General features: G+C 39.4%; 1 protein-coding gene across 1 annotated transcript; it reads right to left on the minus strand.

The window, feature by feature from the left end:
• Positions 1-1,106: 1,106 nt before the first annotated feature.
• Positions 1,107-17,754, minus strand: SLC15A1 (solute carrier family 15 member 1). Its single transcript, XM_050332708.1, has 19 exons — positions 17,694-17,754; positions 17,416-17,515; positions 17,058-17,174; positions 15,786-15,840; positions 14,597-14,679; positions 13,361-13,447; positions 12,243-12,332; positions 10,220-10,264; positions 10,090-10,119; positions 9,881-9,969; positions 8,648-8,729; positions 6,893-7,018; positions 5,482-5,634; positions 5,007-5,056; positions 4,284-4,394; positions 4,057-4,153; positions 3,494-3,640; positions 2,544-2,651; positions 1,107-1,343 (listed from the first exon to the last, which is right to left on the minus strand). Exons 2-19 carry the CDS (start codon positions 17,503-17,505, stop codon positions 1,164-1,166), a joined length of 1,740 nt encoding a protein of 579 aa, XP_050188665.1. The 5' UTR covers positions 17,506-17,515; positions 17,694-17,754; the 3' UTR covers positions 1,107-1,163.
• Positions 17,755-19,274: the final 1,520 nt, after the last annotated feature.

Here is a 19,274-nt window from a genome sequence, read left to right on the forward strand (position 1 = left end):
GTAGGAACAGGGGTCACAGAGGTCCATGCATCTGCAGTGCTAGCAAAACACGTATTGCTTGAATACGTATGTCTGCATAAGCACTTACAAATATTAAAATGGACTTGTTGTAAAATAAGATAAGAGCACTGGGAGCCAGGCATCAAAGCAGCTGAAAGTTTGGCCAGGCTACTGGAGGAACCAGTGAGTCCAAGTTAGATGCTGGAAAAAGCACAGGATGTGAACCTTAAACAAAAGTTCCCAAACCAACACGCAGACCACTGACACTCCATAACATGGACTACAGTATCCTGTTAAGCAGCAAAATTTAGTCTTCCATACCATAAATTTGAGGGATGTTACGGGTGTATTAACACTAACACTAATCCATTAGCTTCAAGTGATGGCGCACAGAGGGAAAGGCAGCAGAGAGGTGGTATCAAGTTTTGTTAATGTGCAACTCTAAGCCACATTCTTAAACCACTTCCATTAGTTTTTACAACACAAGTTTTATTGCTGTTGCTTATTCCAAAGGTCATTTGCCATTATCAGTTCACCTGAGTGGACACTTCTAATAATAATTAAAGACATGACAGGAGTTAATTGGGTAGTTAACAGGCACATAAAGCATTACATTACAGTGCATGTACAAGTTACTGCCATGTGGAGCACAGACAGCATTTTAATCTGAGCACTGCCAGAGCTTTGCTCCCATTATCTGTACAGAAGTACAAAAGAATTTAAGGCACATGTGACCTGCTGCTTTGAAGTAACAGTGAGGCTAGAGAGATCATTCAGAGAACTTGTCTTCAACTGCTGTTTCTTGACAAGACTTGTTTCTTCCATGCTATAAAATTGAAATGCAGTATAAAAATACTTTTCACAGGTCCAGCAGTTCCCAGTCTAATTTCAATATTCTAATGCTATAATATTTAAGATTGAGGTACATTAAGAGTGCAAATTCTCCTGGAGTTTCTTCAGGATACCACATACAGTACAAGAGAGAGACTAATCCTTTCCTATTGCTTGCCAAGAGAGGCTGCATTTTAAGTTAAAACAGTTTTTCTTAGAGTCTCCCACAAGACATATTATCCAGAGGTGTTATTACTGCTACCCAGATTCCTCTTACTGCAGGGAGAGTGAATGGGATTCCATAATTTAAGAACACTCCTCGAATACAGCTTCTACATTTTAGAATCAATTTCCTTTCCATGGTCGTCATCATCCTTTTTGTCTTCTTTTTCTTGCTCATTAAATTGGGCTTCAATCTCATTTGGATCAACATAGGTATAAAAAGTAGCCATGATAGCAAAAATGATGCAAACTACGAACAGCAAGGCAGCAAACAGCACATACTCTGCCCACTGAAAAAAAAAAAAAAAAAAGGCATAAATTATCCACCAATATTAATTTCTCAAGAGTATTGCAGCATTATTTTAGTGTTTGCAAGAAGAGAATTCAGAATATGAAACTGAGTGTGCCTAATAAGTATCATATGGCTTGCAGGACTAAGTATTAGATGTATATAACACATATTAAAGCAACTGAAAATTGAAGTTCTTTCAGTAGTTCTGTCTTCACTGAAAAGACAAAATTTCTGTGAATGCTGAAATGTTCAACAATATCCCTTTTCCTGGAGGAACTGGAAACTGAATGAAAAGGAAACTCAGCACCTCAGTCAGGTAATCTCAATCTAAACCAGGCTGCCAGTGATTCTGCTTCCACTTAGATTGGCTGTGAAAAGTTTCTACTGACCACAAATGTGGGTAGAGATCAAGACCAGAAACTCTAGTTTCAAAGTACAACATCCACCTGAAAAGCCTCGACACCTGTTTCATGCTCTTTCTGGTTAATTTAGCTGAAACTGGGACTGCCAGACCTGTTTCAGAGACAGGCTTTTCCCTCTCTCAAACTTTTTGATCCATTAGGGAGTGCCACTAATAGAAAGTCGTGTACAAGTGTTCTTTACCAGAAGAATCACAGCTTTCATGCCTCAAAGAATGAGGTTTGAAACCAATGGAGCCAGAAGGGATATGGCAGGACTGTGGTATGCAGGTGAGGGCTCATTAACAATTAACAGAAATTGGGTAGGTTTTAATTCCATTAGTTTAGAATTTCAGCTCAAATGGTCAGACTTTCTACACCGTGAGAAGAAATTCACTGCAGAGATGCTAGAAACTGCTGCTCTCAAGCAAAGGACCCTGACAGCAAGAGTTAAGGATGGCAAACAAGACATAAGAGGTAGAAGCCTCTATTGAAGAACTATTCGTTCAAATTCAAAACTAGTTATAAACTAGTAACTTATAACTAGGTTATAAAGATTGATAGCTTTGTTATTTATATACTCTAATGAGATTACTCAGTCAAGAACTAGTTCTGCAACTGACCAGTACACTCTTGTAGCCAACACTAACCTCTCATATTCCAGTTTTAAATGCAAATCCACCATAACGCAGATGTTCAAAAGCTGTGGTTGAGGGTTATCTGCCATGAATACCCCCTGGATTAGAACTGCTTTCTCACAGGGTAATAGAATAGCATATACTTATTGCTTGTGTGCTTACCTGCTTGCTGAGTTTAGATGCTCCAGCTACAATGAGGACAATTATGTTACCAACAGCCACACTCAGCAGCCATCCTGCCTGCAGCACTGACTTCATGTTAGGCGGGGCCTGTAGACCACAGACATTTAAGTTTCAGGCAAACACTGCTGTGACTCATTTTCTGATGTTTGCTGCATTCTTTACCATGCAACAAACACTGGTTCTTTGCAGGTGTAGGGGGAAGAGGATTTCTTGGTTTGGTTGATTTTGGTGGGGGTTGGAGTTTTTTTGTTTTGGTTTGATTATTTTTTTTAAGTAAAATTTTCTAAGGAACTAAACAGGTCTGGAGAATGCTTTGAGAAGCAAGAGATCACTAGTACACTAACTATAACACCTCTAACTTTACACACACTGAGTAACTAACAGGTACATTTTACACTTTGCAAATACAAATGGTACACCCAAAATGAAGGAACTGAATGCATCATCATCTACCAAGCCACATCTTACAATGTTCCCATCACTACAGCTTCTAGACTCAGAATTAAGGGAAGAAATACACACCTAATAAACTGGAATCAGAAGACAAAGGAATTAAAAGAGTATAACTAAACTGCTGCTGGTGTGGAGATAAGGCGTCAGTATTTCTTTATTTTATATTTGAGTGCTCTCCAGTTCGGTTTTATGGCAGCAGTACAGTTACACTTATTTTCAATGGAAAGTCACATGTGAGGAGGAAATTTGAGGCCTGGTGGTCAAGTCTTCAAATTATATAATTCAGCATAGCTTCATTTAAAACACTGAATCCTAGTGAACCAGGGCCAACTTGCATCAACCTATACAGTCCTGCTAGGGAGCTCTAAAGGATATAATTGATCAAAGCAGCAGCGCAGAACCACCACTTATAAAAACAACAGATCAAAGACCTTAATTTGTATCAGGATTCTTAACACAAGAATAGCAAAACCTACCTGTGAGTATGAAAACTCCAGCCCAGTGACAGAGAAGACTACTTCTCCACATGTAAGAAGAAAATACTGAGGGATCTGCCACGCCATATGGACTGAACTGGGTGGAATATCTTCATAATATGATATATTAAGAATACCTTGATTACACTGGAAATTAAAATAGTGCGTTAGGAACAGTAATAGAAAGTCTGCACACTAAAGACACTCTAAGTAGTTCTATAATCATATACAAAGTTCTGGGTAAATAAAAGATGTTGCATATGAAGAGCTGCATACCTAGTTACAAAGTATAGGTATTTACAGCAGACTTCCTGCAAATCCATCGTATCTAATAGGGCTAAAGATTTAAGGCCACTAGTGATGAACATGAGTTCTTGCATTATGTCATTATCATACCCATCATTATTTTTTATAGTTAGCAATGTCTTTATGTTCCATTTAACACACCAGAATTATATCATATGATTAAGAGCAAGAGGGATAATTCTACAAGTGCTTTTTAATTAAAGTATCAACATGGAAAGTAATTATATATTGTCCAACAAACAACACTGGCAACTCACGTCATTGATTGAAATTGTATAGGCACTGCCGAATCCAAATTTTTTTGATGAAACTGTACAATAGGTTGAGGACGTTGTAGCCTTAATGATATGCAGCCTGAAAAAGAAAACAGTTCAGACCATTGGTATAGCCAATTGTGTGTATATTATATATATAAAATGTTCCATGCCCTTTTCCTAAGGACAAGCATGTCTAAGATTAAATTAGGATAAAGAAAAACGCATACGCTTTTCCTCCTGGAACGGTGGTGTAATTGCTGGCATCAAGAGGAGGCAGTACTGCAACAGCCTTGTCATCCAGAGTAACGTTGATATCAGAAACATAATTGTTTATGAACCTTTAAAATGCAAGAGTGATTAAATACTACACAAAATATGCATAAGTCAAAGAATACAGATTTTACTTTTAATTGGCAGAACAACAAGGATCAAATCTTCCCATTTAATAGTTTCTTTCATGTCACTTAACATTTTTTAAAGAACTCTAAATCTCTTTAAGTGTAGCTAATACAAAAAGCAAGCTAGACCCCCATCAGCCCACTGCCTTCTTAGGAAAACATCAAAAGCAAGCCACTACTACAACCAATAGAAAATGCATTGGCAAATGGAAGATGTAGGAAAAAAGGGAGAGAAGTAGGAGGATACTTCTCATTCAAGTCTAAAAAGGAGGTATAGACATGTAATCTGTGCAGTTAATCAATAAAAAAGTCTAGGCAATGGAGTGAAGTACGTTTGTGATTTTAACTAAATTAAACCCAAAGCAGATGTGCAAGATAGCTAAAATGAATCACACCTCAGAAGTTCTTACACACCCTAAACATCAAATGAAGTATCCAGCAAGAGGTGAGTTCCTACAGTATAGATAACTGTGTTAAACAAGAGTCCACTCAAAGACAGATTGAAGAGATAGTCACTGTACTGTCAGAATTTAGAAGCAAAACAAACTCTACCTGATGAGATTCTTTCCTTCTTCTGGTTTCGATGTAACATTGTCAAACAGCTGGTGGAAGAGACCATTATCAAAATACTTCATTGGCATCAGTGAAGAGCTTTAATATGCACTATTACATAGCACTGGGAAATTGTAACAGAGACTTCAGAGCAAGACTTCAGACCTTCAACTTTAGGAACCTACTGTAATGCATGTTTACTAGAAAACTCTTATGACCACACATCTAAATCTTGGGGAAAGAGTAATCATCAAGGTAAATAATAAGTTGGTAATTTTTTCTAGGTTTTTTTTTTAAATGACATCCTGGCCTGCTCTCTACAGCTCACCAGTCTTACTGGTACAGCAGAGATGGGGAGAGATAGAAAGTAAGACAAAAGAGAAAGCTATTCAGAGCTTGTCCTCTCAGCTTCACACATTCCACATAGATAGCTATCAAAACATCAATGTATATTTCAAGAATTAAGCAGACTTACCAAATCAGAATCAATGCCTGTTCCAAACACTTGAAATGCGAAAGTGTAACGTTTTCTCTCTAGCAGCCCCTCCAAAGATTGAGTTGTCTGTAGTGATCCAGAAGCTACATCTAATGATTGCAGCTGAGAAGTCTTAAATATCATGTAGTCCGTCTACAAAGACAAACAAATTGCTATGAATTTCTGTGCAACTGCATACTTGTTTACAACTTTGAGGGAGTGTTATGGACTCAGGGGTGTCAGACGTTTACACGTGTTATTTCTGAAGTGCCAGAGAGCATGAGCATCCCCTAACTTTCGTTTCTGTTCCATTGGATCATTATTTTTTTATTAATTTAATTTGTTACACAAGCTTCAAAGTTACAAAGGCCTTCCACAAGCATTATGGAAGAGCTGTTATACGTTCCTGTGTATTTCTTGCTCCAGACAAATCAGGCTTGCCACAACCATCAAATAAAATTCTGTTTAGCTACAGAGGCAGCACTAGCATAAGATAAGACGCAGCATTTTCCAAATAGCAACACCTAAAAGATGCAAATGCAAACACAAACTTCATATCTATGGTTTCAGTGTAACGTAAGTGACGTTTTAAATATTCTAAACATGTTTAATCAACACAAAATACTTAAAATATGAATAGACACAGTGTAGTACTAAAATTTGTTTTTATAACATTATTTGTTTTTTTATAACATATCTTTGATTTATAGGATTATAAAAAGCATTACAATAGATAAATTGATAAAAAGATTATAATAGGGAGTAGAGCATTTTATGCCCTTCATTTTCAGGTATAAACCATGGTTATATCAATTCCTTGTCAGTATACAGTTTGGGTGCCCTTATCTTCTCCTCATAGCTCTGTTTCCATATGGAGGAGAATGGAGTAGGATTTCTCCTCTTATACAGAAAAAGGACCTCAGGCTATCTAACATCCCTTATCAAAAACATCCATCAGCTCCACCACATTTTGCTGTCAACAGAGATATCAATGCTGTGTTGTATTACAACCTGAAGCTTAACATGTGATGTAGCCACAGAAAAAGCTCCTTGTTCAAGTAAGCCATCCCTTACAGTAATAGCAGTGACTTACTAGAGCTGAATGGACTTTTACTGAAGGATGGAGCATTGTTGCTGTTAAGAAATGGAATCTTTTTAATGAGAGTGAAGTTTTCAACTAGTTTAAAGTCACTGATAAGTTTATGAAAGTTTCTTGTCAAAATATTGACATAGTTACTATTTCTTCATTCACTGTGTTTTCAGTAACAATTCATTGTACAATACAAAGAAATAGTGAAATTACTTGAGGGGAAAAAATTAGGAAAAAAAATCAATTTTTAACCATTAATTAAGAATGACTGACTCCATTAGATTTTTCTAAACTTGCTCTTCCTCATCTGCCCTTACTTACCGCCTCCTTAGGTGCTACATCCACACTCTGAAGTTGAGGCTGAAACTGAACTGTTGCAGAAACACTACCTAAGTTCATTAATCTGATTTGTGTTTGTCCAGCTGCAGGGAAAACTGGAGTCGTTTTCTATAGGACAGAAAAAAAAGTAAAATCAGTGCCGTGAGTCACATGGAAAAATTACTGTAATTACTGTGATCCTTATTAGTTCATGTTGAACATTAGCATTTGCCTTACAATCTACAGTTGTCTGAGGGATGCAACACAAATAACAGGTTTTGTCACTAGTCTCACAAGTTGCCTGAGGAAAGAAGTCTCTCATCCACAACAATGCCTCCATAGCCAGATGTGGTCCTTCTTTGATCACGTGCTGCAGCACACTGCCACTACCAAGGCCACTCTGCAGTTCAAGCAATGAGCTTTTCCCACATCCTGTGGCTGCCTGGATCTGAGTTTCTTTGTGTCATGTTCTGACTTGCTCTCCCCCAGCACTGGTGCTGCTGAACAAGAAAGCATGTATGGGCACTGCCTGGTATGACAGCCCAAAGTAACTGAACTTCTGAAGACTCCACTTCCCACCATATCTAAGAGCAAATAGCTTCTACTCATGGATAGCAGCAAGGGCTGCAAGAGTTGTGTCTAGTTCAGTTCTGCCTCAACCTTTCCTCCCTTCCCATACTTCTGTCTGCTTCAGGTACATCATTCTGTCTCTTTAGGTACATCACACACACACAAAAAAACCCCCACAGGTCCATCTTTACCTTTCTGCAGGAGACTCTCATGCAACAAGCTGGGAAATTACAAGTTTTGATGAAGGTGCTGCCCAATGCCAGTATGTACGTACACGGGCACAGCTCTGGCCCTCTGAACAGAGCATTTGGGAAGACAGCCTACTATGCCAGCTGAAGGCCTGACCCTTTACTTCAAAAGGCAGAGTTGAATATATAGCTTGTTTCACTGTTGGACCCAGGCATTAATGAGAGAATTTTATCATTCCTAACTAAAGCTGTTAGTTTCCTGGAGAAGTTGTGGATGCCCCATCCCTGTAAGCATTTCAGGCCTGGCTAGACGGGGCTCTGAACAACCTGGTCTAGTTGAAGGGCATCCTGCCTGTTGTGACTAGATGATCTTTAAGGTCCCTTCCAACCCAAACCATTCCATGATTCTATTTAAGAGTTAAGCGCCTTGCCTTGATAGTGCATGAAGACAGGCAGGCACCTCTAGATAACTATTCAGATCTTGGGATGCAATGGATCACCTCCCAGAGGTGTTGCTAATGTCCCAGCTACAGGATAAACCTTACTCTGGCTCATGGCACCTCCCTTTGGGGCAAGGAAGGTTAGGCGAGATGAATCCTGCCTTAAACAAGTGTCATCTTTGCTCATGCTTATGATGATGCTTCCCAGACTGTCACACCCAACCTCCAGTCTAAATATCAGAAGAGATCAAACATACAAAGCAGTCCCATGGTAGGCCAAGCAAGTTTTCAGCTTTTGGTCTCAGACTGAGGTTGCTTTTAATGCGTGATTTATATTAATGGCAATGAAATGTTCTGCAGGATGGCGTTCATTGCTAGTTAATTTTATTATGCTAATCACGGTACTGCAATATACTTTAACATTTCCCATCCTTCTACTTCTGTGCTCGTATGCTTGGTTCCAAATTTAGGAGCCTTAGTTCACTTCCCCCCTAAACACACTTTGTTCTGTATTAACAACCAAATATTAATAGTAAATACTTGCATGGGGCTGAACTTACATCTATTTGCACTTGCAGGAGGGCAGCAGCAACAAAAGCCAAAGAGGCAAGGAACATACCAACAGTTATCTTCCTCAGGGGCCTAGTACAACAGCAAAAGACATGTGAGTTTTAAGAGAAGTGTGAATTCAAAGCTTCAGAAGAGTGTTTTTTAATTTCCACAGGAAACTTGGAAACTCAAATGGTCACAAGTATCACATTATGACCATTTGAAGGGCTGATACTACTACAGAAAGTGTTCTGCTAAGCTAGGTAAGCCTCAATTTATAGTTACACCATGAGGAAACGTGTCTTTTCTGCAGCATCTTAGTATAACCTGTTACTCTGCATCTGCTGGGCTCAAATACTGACTGAACATAGTTATTAGGTTCCTGAAGAAGTCTGTTTTGCAGGAAGAAAAACGCAAATCTAATACAGTTGTTGGCTTCACAACAACAAAGACACAGGTAGATATGCCTTTAAAGAGAGTAAAAACATGTCCATACTGTATGTTTAAATAATATTGAACAAAAAAAGTCAGGGAGATTTTTTGAATTAGAAGACATCTACTGATATTCAGTTAAGCTGCAAGGGTAAACTTAAAGTAGTTATTTTATTCATGGCAGCATTTGTCCAATGTAGAGTGTTCATAAATGAATGACAGTGTTTCCAGCACAGCACACACCTTAGATTTTTCCTAACTGTATGGAAAAACAACATTGCATCTTAGCTCTGTGAAAATTGCATTAAGAACTGTATTCTCTTCTGCCTCTCCAAGCTCTCTTGCAAGTGCTAGCCACCACTTCATTACTAACATTAAAAATAATATGTAATGCCCTCTGAGGATCCAGCTAGAAGTATTCAGTGAGCCAGAATCCTCGCTGGGACTGAAGAGGAAACACATGTCTCAGGTAGTTTTAAGCCCAAAACATGACACATAGTAATAATATATGTTGTATTTCTACTTCATATTCTTGAGGAAGGAGAGAGAGTAGACATAGGGGATGTGGAAAGCAGTAAAGAGCATCTCCTGCAATTTGTTCTTAACTGGAAAATATTGTTACTTTACTATTAGATTCTACTCTGTGGTGCCTCTGCATACCCCTTGCAATATTCTGTATTTCTTTACGTTTTAATTTCTTATAAATATTAACCCATTTTCAATACACTACTGTTACATTAGGGTTGGAAGCACCATTTAAAGAAAACACTAAAACAAGCCTCTGTTGAAGTCAGGTAATTACATCAACTTACGTAAAATTGATCTTGCATTTCTTGATTAAAGGATAAATAACAGAATCTACAATTGGGACCATTATAACAATCAGGATTGGATTCACAATCTGTTGAACATGAGAAGAGAAAAAAATTACGTATTTTTCAAAGTACTTTTTTTTATTAAATGAAGGGCAATATTTAAATAATCTTTCAGAAAAAATCAGCTGATAGAAGATTAAATGTACCTGCATTTGGTCTGGTTGAACTGGAATTCCCTGGTGAAGAAAAAATAAATAGTTTTTAATATTATGACAACAAGTAACTGTTTGAAAAGCATTACTTATAAAAAAAAAAAAGGAATAAAAATTAACTTACAAAATCCCCATTCATTGCTGTGGCTTGCAGTGTCCATCTTGATCCCTTAATAAAAGAAGAGAAAATTAGATGTCATAGTAAATAGATCTTCCAAAGTTCCTCTTGAATTGTTTTTGTAAGTAAAGTGTTGGGAAAAACATGCAATACAACAAAAACAATAAAGCTAGCTTTGGGAGTATTCTTATTCTGCAACGTAAACATTTGAACAAAGTGATCCTCATGGTCCATTTAATTTCATTTACTTGTTATGTGAAATAGAGTGGAAAATAATTTAGATCCAGAAATTAGCTGGAGAGATAGCAGGGACATCCTGTGCAGAGCACAGCTGTGTGCTGTGCATAGAAGTCACCCAGGCATCTGTGTGCTGCCTGCCTGAGCACAAGCAGCCCACACCTCCAATAAATCCATCCTTCCTTCACACAGCCCAGCAGTCAGCAGACCCTGAGCCCTCTGCCTCAAAAACCTGCCAATAGCCGGGTCAGGTGGGGCTGACTTCTACTCTGAGCCTAGGGTGAGACCAGAATGCTTATTGCTGCATCTGTGGTGAGAGCCTTTAACCACCTGCAATGTACCACTGTCCGAGATATGAGTTATTATTCACATAATGAGTATTTAGCTCTGAATTTCATAGCAGAACTACCTAATTGTAACAGGTTACATGGATCATTACAGCTCATGGGTACTGAAACACCAGGGCATAGGGAATCTGGACCAAACTTGCTATCCATCTGCATTGGATAAAGCTTTCAAGCCCAGACATTCTCTCAGATGTTCTCCTAAATTCATACTTCAATGCATAACTATGAAAGTTGCTTTCATGAGTCTTGAGTTCTCAGTTCACCAAGTGAATGGGAGTTATAGGCTTATACTTCTGCTTGAAGAACCCTGGACATTCATACAGACTGGGGAATGAGATGTTGGAAAGCAGTGCCACAGAAAGTGACCTGGGGGTCCTGGTCAAAAACAAGCTGAATATGAGTCAGCAGTGCCCTGGCAGCCAAGAGGGTCAACTGTGTCCTGGGGGGCATCAGGGAAAGCATCACCAGCTGGCCAAGGGAGGGGATTGTCCCACTCTGCTCTGCACTGGGGCAGCCTCACCTTGAATATTGTGTGCAGTTTTGGGCACCACAGTATAGAAAGATATTAAGCTCTTAGAGAGCGTCCAAAGGAGGGCAATGAAGATGGTGAAGGGCCTTGAGGGGAAGCCATATGAGAAGCGGCTGAGGTCAATTGATCTGTTCAGCCTGGAGAAGAGGAGACTGAGGGGACATCTCATTGCAGTTACAACTTCCTTGTGAGGGGAAGAGGAGGGGCAGGCACTGATCTCTTTTCTGAGGTGACCAGTGACAGGACCCAAAGAATGGCCTGAAGTTGTGTCAGGGGAGATTTAGGTTGGATATAGAAAAAGGTTCTTCACTCAGAGGGTGAAGAGGGCACTGGAAGAGGGTCCCCAGGAAAGTGGTCACAGCATCAAGCCTGTCAGAGTTCAAAAAGTGTTTGGACAATACTCTCGGGAGTGTGGTGTGTCTCTTGGGGGTGGTCCTGTGCAGGGCCAGGAGTTGGACTAGATGATCCTTGTGGATCCCTTCCAACTCAGCATATTCTGTGATTCTGCATTTATAACAGGGTGCAAGTGATTAAGCAAACTGGTATCCAGATCATTTAAGCCCTGATTCTCTACATCATTTGCACAAGGACCTAAATTTCATCTCACAACTGACAATGGAAGAAACATTAGAAGTAAGAAAAATTTAAATTCCTCTTTCATCCCGAATCCTGGTCTGATACAAAATTTGGAGAGGCCTCAGTCATTGAATCAGTCCTGGGCATGCTCAGATAAACTGAGATTACCCTGACCACAGAACATCCTGTAGTAGCAGGACTCAGTAACTACCCTTTTGCATCAAAACCAGGTTAAAGAATTTGTTTTTCTACCCTCCCATACACACCTTTTATGCCTGGTGACCTCAGAGTACAGATAGTGCACAGCTCTAATTACCAAGCCAAAAAATTTCTACTTTACCTGCTGGTCAAAAAGTGCCCAGAACATAGGGAGAGGGATGTAAAGGAAAAGAACCTTCAACACCATCTTAGTCTGAGCAATCAGTCGTTTCTGCAGCAAACAAGAATTACACAAGAGAAATTGGTTTAAAAAAAAAGAAAAAGGTAAGAAAAAAGACAGTTGCAGACTGCTATTCACAGCACAGTAACAGGCAGAGACCCACCACGTAATGTTTACCCACATACTAAACTTCCCACATTGCGGATACTTCTGATTATTTCTGTTAAAATAATACAAAGTTTGATTGTGGATGTGGGAAGGGCTGTGTGTGTGGAAGGGGACACTGGTATTAGAGAGACCTGATCTTCTTTGCATATACACTGATGGCAGCATGAGTTTTAGCACTTAGTGCTACATTATTTTTCTAGGAAGGAGACATTTGAAGGTCAGGCAACTGAGGAATTTCACATATGAGCAAAGCATACAGGCAAAATGAAAATGAAAGTGACAGGCTAAGGTTTGTGGTTCCATTGACAACTGGTCAAAGTAGATAGGAGGCAAGCGACATGGTTGGGGACAATGGGACACAAGGCTTCGAGAATCATGGTTACAAATTATACTGCGGCCAGAGAGGATGCAGTGTTTACCAACTTCAACTGAAATTCCAAACCATAATTCTTCAGTTTCATCCCAAGACAAGTATTATGGCCCTGTGTATTAATCATGAGAGGCAACAGCACCATTCCCATTTTTCCCCTCTGCAGTCATTAAACCAGCATATTTTGTTTGAAGACAGTTTACCAAGAGAAACAACAAGTTGAGAAAGGAAACTTGCTAGTTTCCTAACACAAAAACTTCCAAGTGTTTGTATTGGTTGGGTGAGGGAAAGTATTTTCTTCATCTCCCTTGAATTTCCCTGGACAGCCTATAATTACAGAGAGCACTGACACAGACACAGCTTTCCCCCACAGGAGCTGAGGTGATAACCTGCAACAGTAGGGGAGCCAGATCATTAGCTACTAAATGATGGAGAGGCCCAAAACTATTTGTCCAGTGCTTGAGGCAATGGCTCAGAGCAGACAGAGAGAAGCTGAGGATCAGGGAGATATCACAGTAGAAAAGGCTCAAACAGGACTTACGTCATACTTCTCATTTGCCCAGTCCAGCCAGTGCTCTCTCTTGGGGAACTCCTTGCTGCGATGCCGAAACCGGTTTTTGATGGCAAACTGAGGAGAGACAGAACTGTTTAATGGCACTACAAATATTTATAAATGCAATGAGCTGTTTTGTCATTTAAGATTATGCTCCCACTTCTAGTGTTTAGAGGGTGTTAAAGGTTACTTCTGTTAACTGCTCCAATCATCTATGGGAATATTGTATTTAAGGTGTCACACTGCATACCCAGTGGAGTGTGCACTTGGGATTAGGTGAAATGCACATCTGAGAGTAGTCTCTCTAAATGTGGGTTGATGCTGGGAGCTTGAAGACCTGTCTTCTTCAGAGTTACTTAGGTACAACAATAAATAGAGCAGTGTCATATGCACAGATTTTCAGAGGTGAGTGGGTATAAGAGTACATTTCAGTATAAGAAGCTCCATCTTGTGGATGTGCCTCACACCCTGACATTGAATCTATACGAATATCATCCCAAAGAACTCCCAAGATTTTCCACATGGAATAATATGCAAGGCTGAGATGGGCCTCAGGAGCAGCACTCTAAGCAATGGCCAAAGTCACCTGTAGAGATTTGGTTTTGACAGTGCTTACAAGATAAGCAATGGGCTAGACTATAAAAGCTGGAAGGGTTGCATGGAGAATGAAGAAGCCCATAAATGAAAAAATCCCCTGATCTCAAAGTTGAGGCACTGCAAAAATCTATTGCAAATCTACTCATGCAGATTCCATTCTCTTCCTATCAGGCTCACACCAATATGTAACCCCCAACTTCCTTAATGCAGTGGGAATTAATATACCTCTGCATTGTAAATAACATTCTTTTAATAAGCAATAAATATTTGCTGATAAGATGTACTGGTAGCTCTGCTCTTGACTCAGGTCAAGGCATGTTTGTCTCTTACTACAGGGCTGCAGAAAGGTGCACAAATGTGTAAGAAGTTAATCCCAGAAGCTGGGATAAGCTTTTACATATCACTGACATCTTACTTTGTTTCCTTTACGTATAAATTCACTTGTATAATTTGTGTATAAATCAAGATATACTTTTAAAAAGGCAGTCTAAACCTGGAGGTGTCATCAGTGAAAGAAACAACCTTAGAACCTTTCCTCGTATTATGACAGATTTCTGATCTAGGCGTGTTTACAGAACAGGTTTAAAAATTGCCGACAGTGATTTGGGGAATAAAATCAGTACTTACTCCAATGCATTTGCAAACTTGAAGCATTACATTTCCTTGAGGTTTAACTTTCTTGTACATTCTGCTTCCAGCTACAAACACAACTGTAACATGCAAACAGAAAACAAAGCAACTCAGAATTATATTAAAATAGTGGCAAATAATTTAGTATGAAAACTGTAATAGTTACGGAGTTAGATCAGGGTGGAAATAAGCCTCCTAATGAGCAATGAAATGGCCTATTCTCATGCTATGATACAGTAAAATAAATCAAATTAATACCAGCAGATGCTTCTATTTAAGACAAAAAACTAAATCTGGAAACTCTCAAGGTAAGCGCTCAGTGGGAGGTCAGCTTGATTGAGGGATGGTCAAAACTAGGACCACTTGGGACCTCGGCTCTGGCTTTATTGTACGGCTCCTTTTTAGGAGTTCAGTATGCAGCATCTCACATCATACAGGGACACGAGGCTCTGCCTGAACTGCAGGGCTCACCAAGGTGTCCTCTGCTCCCGTGCCCAGGGCACATTCCTCAGCCTCACCCTCCCACGTGCAGGGCAGGACACAGATAAGCCCCCACAGCCATCGTGCAACTCAGGCTGAGCGCACATGCAAGGTGGGGTCACTGGTAGCTGGGTGGGCTCCCGCTCAGAACCATGAAGGACCAGAATCACGAGGGATACTGTGGTACGTAATGGCACCCCCCAGTTTCTTGGTTTTTGTGCTGCAGCAGTCAGGCTCAGGAAGTGACCTGTAGCACAGCTAATAAAAATGCAGGTGTTTGAGAAATAGTGACATACCAGGTAAAGGATTTCTCCAGTGCAGGGACAATTACCTTATGCAGTTTGCATTCCTGGACTAGAGATAACTTCCAAAACACATTTTCTGAGAATTTTCACACTACTTTCAAAGATCTATTTATATATCCCAGTAGTCCAAAATATATAGACAGTAGTTTACAAAATAGATAGAATTAAAAGGTATATTCATGCCTCTCCCCAGCCTGATCAGTCTCTCCTGGCACATCACTCTCTTCTGGAAAAGTGAGTGCTTCAGTTTAATTCCACTCATGAAAAAAAATTTAAGTCAAAAAATGCAGAAATATTCAGGTCTTAGTAGAGGTATTACCTGGAGATTTCTATTACTTTTTCATTATGAAATCATTATCATCTAATCACTGAAGTAGCAAGATGGCAACAGAACCACTTACGCAAGGCGACAGCCATGAGGATAGCAGGAATTCCAAAAGCTAGCGGGTAACATCGCTGTTTGGTATGAATGCCACACTCCGTAGCTGAAGTACAAAGTAACATTAGATTAAAGTCCCAGTCAGCACTGCTGATGTTTTACATATGATTTCTGTACTTCACATTCACTGTTTACTCATGGGGGAACAACAAACCTCTCTGCTGACATCCACAGAATGGATGATCAGTATCCAAATTAAATAATTCTGCTTTTCAATAATAAAAGGTATCACAGAAAGGTTGAGGTTGGAAGGGACCTCTGGAAGGGAGTTTGATCGGGGGTGGGGGGGAGAAGCTAGCTTGCAGCTAACTAATGTCTTGATTTACTTGTATTAGCCTTTTGGTTGAACCTTTACAGTACGTGGCAGTTTATCACCTTCCTCAGCTGAATTTGTCTTTTTTTCTTCCAAGGTAGTTTTCACCCTCAATCAGCAAGGAAGTAAAGTGCATATTGTGCCTCATGCACCTCTAGTTCCTTTTTGGCAAAGGACAGAATTTGCATTAATCAAACCTCTCAAACATGTCTACACAGCCTTCCAGTCAAGAAATCCAAAGGTCAGAATTTCAGCCCAGTGCTTTAGGGTTATTCCAGAACTCACATGATGTTTCCTTTTTTTTTGAGAAAAGCCTTCCTCAAAGGCTTTCCTTCCTGGCAAGCACATCCATACAGCACCATCTGTGTAATCTTGCCACAGAATTCCATATGCAAATCGCTTGCTTTTTGTTTAGGGTCGTGTTATTATTTATAAGCAGAAGAGAAAATAACTTTCTTCTTCAACAATATGAGAAGTTATTTACCTTGTCACATGGATAAATGTGTTACTACATGTATTGTTGCTCCTGTACTTAGCATGGACACACTTCAGAATACCCTTCACTTTCAGAGGAGAGGGCTCTCTCCCTGCTTCCCTTCCCAGCAAACAACACAACTGTTTCTAGTGGGATGGTTTTAAAGGTATTGGAAGAGGTGACACATTTGTATTTTCACAGAATTAAAACATGCATTAAGGAGTACAAGTTGTCTGCTCCAGCATGTCTCTTCGGATCTCGTACTTCTGATCCTAAAGGCAATTCAGGTCTCAGACTGGCTTGGTTTTGACAGTACTTTGCCTGTAAGAAGTTGAATGACACGCTGAAAACTATTTGCTAGACAACTCCGGTGTGTCAGAGAACAGAACTTAAATTCAGACCTAACTAGACTGCAATCCAACACTCATCCTTTTCTGATGTTTGACTGTTATAAACAAATGCATGGCCTTACCTCTGAGATTTGGGGTGACTATAGTAGATATTAGACTTCCAGCATTAATGGACAAATAAAAAAGAGAGAAGAAGGTACTTCTTTGTTCTTCCTACAGTAAAAACAGAAAAATGTTTAGAAAGGCTTAGCTGGAACCACATTGATGAGCCTAGATTGTTAAATCAGCAAGTCTGTTTTCACATTTCAAGACAATTAGTTAAGTATCTCCTTCTTCAGCTACTCAGGAAACGCTGCAGTAATGCATATGTCTAAATATGTACATTATTAGAGTATTATAATAGTAAAGCATTAGTTAGAGCATCTGTATAACTGAAAATCTGAAAGACACTTACCTGATCATCTTCAAACTGATCTCCACCAAATGCTGACACACAAGGTTTGATCCCACCAGTACCAAGTGCAATGAGGATCAAGCCAATCATGGACAGGGCACTGGAACAAAGGAGAAAAGAAAAAAGGGAGGGAAAAAAATCACTTTGTTTTCTTTCTGAAAGCATAAATACTAGACTGATTGAAAGACAGCTGAAATTCAAGTAGCATAAATTTAAGGTGTAAGATGTCCTGTTAATCAGCCTGGAAAAAAACCCAAAATGTGTACAAGGCAACTCACATGTGCAGTGGTATGTTATCAGGAGAGCCATCCCGGTTGTGATCCGTCAGGTCATTTAGGGAACCCACAGACAAGATTGTCTGTCCAATCGTATAGATAATGGACAGGGAGACAATGGTCCTGTTGCAAAGAGAGGAGATACGGGGTTTTTTTTTTAGGTATGTTAATATAGTTACACACATAAAATGCACACAGATAATGCAGGTTACAGAGATAAAGCAGAATTTTGCTTGTTTCAAAGATGTTTAGTAAAGAAGCACAATTAACACATACAATAAGGACTGAACTTGTCAAAAGCTACTGTAAAAATTTGTCTCCACACCACTGCCACAGTATTCTATTCTACTTTTTTTATTGTTATTATTTTAGGTAGCCTTGTTTAAATAAACAAGGTAAGGTGACAAATGGATTCTCTAGATATGACGAGGTCATGGGAGATATTTAAATATCTTCAGTAGTTGCCTTTTTAATAACCAATTCAAGAATACCATTATTATATTTTGCATATGGTGAAGTTTAAATGGACTACTCTGCAACACAAATATGCAACGTACACTGATTTTAATATCACTAAACATTCTCTATGTTACTTTATATTTTAGTTGCAAGAGTAAAAGAAGAAAAAAAATTAAAATCTACTTTAATCATGGAAATTACACCAAAATAGTGTCATGAACAACAACTCTATTCTCCCATTTGTAAGTGTATGAACATCTTCACACTCAGATTAGAGCAAGAGTAGCACTGAAGAACACAGGTTGTAGGTTTTCAGCCTGACTTCCTCTACCAGGAGGTGTCTAGGAGGGTAGTATAGCAGAATCACCAGCCCCCACCCCCTGCCTTTAGAGTCCAATCCTCTTTTCTACATGTAAAAACATTCTCCATTTTAATTTTGTTGGACCTTAAGCATGTGACTGTAGTTTAATCCATGTTCATTTGCTTCCGTGGGTGAGCCTCCATTCAACAGGCACAGACCCAGTTCTCCAGTTTGGAGTAAAAGCAGAAGAAATGTGATGCAGTGACAGGAAAGTATTTAAAAACCCAGTTTGCAGGAAAAACAGTCCCAAACCCAGTGCAATCCATGACAATGAAGGGCAGGCTCCAAGACCTAGGACAAGTCAACTCTATTTGACAGAGGCCAGAGATCCTCACAGCAAGCTTGGAGCAGCACCCTGACACAAGAGGGACACAGACAAACTCTTCTCACTTTACAACAAAGTTTCTCTGACTTAAAACTCTCTTTTCTGTAGCAGAATAAAAAAATCTATAAAGTGGGGTAACAGCCAATCTGCTGTTTAGTGATATTTAACAGATAAAATAGAATTTTTTTTTAAACAGCACTTCAATTTCATTACTTTAGTTGCCTAACAGCTTGGGAGAAAGTTTACAATTGTAAGTTAACAGGTACCAAAGGAGAAGGGATGCAAGGTCTGCAAAGCTTCATCTTGATAAAACAAGTAAAAGCCAAAATGGATTAAAAAGAAATAAACCATCCCATCTAAACAAGCAAGTGCACAACATACTTAGGCTGCAATCTGCAATATATCCAGCTACTTGCCGTGAGTTCACACTGCTCAGACC

Source organism: Myiozetetes cayanensis, unplaced genomic scaffold (genome assembly GCF_022539395.1).
Source record: "Myiozetetes cayanensis isolate MyiCay16 unplaced genomic scaffold, myiCay2020 scf5-8, whole genome shotgun sequence".
In the NCBI taxonomy this organism is placed as follows: Eukaryota; Metazoa; Chordata; class Aves; order Passeriformes; family Tyrannidae; genus Myiozetetes; species Myiozetetes cayanensis.

What these genes read in the sequence shown, in the direction of transcription:
- SLC15A1 (XM_050332708.1), bottom strand. Translation starts at nt 17,505, where the DNA reads ATGATTGGCTTGATCCTCATTGCACTTGGTACTGGTGGGATCAAACCT. An exon ending in AAGTTTGCAAATGCATTGGA is followed by an intron (nt 13,448 to 14,596) that starts GTAAGTACTGAT and finishes GTCTCTCCTCAG; the next exon opens with TTTGCCATCAAAAACCGGTT. An exon ending in GGGCACTTTTTGACCAGCAG is followed by an intron (nt 10,265 to 12,242) that starts GTAAAGTAGAAA and finishes TCTTTTATTAAG; the next exon opens with GGATCAAGATGGACACTGCA.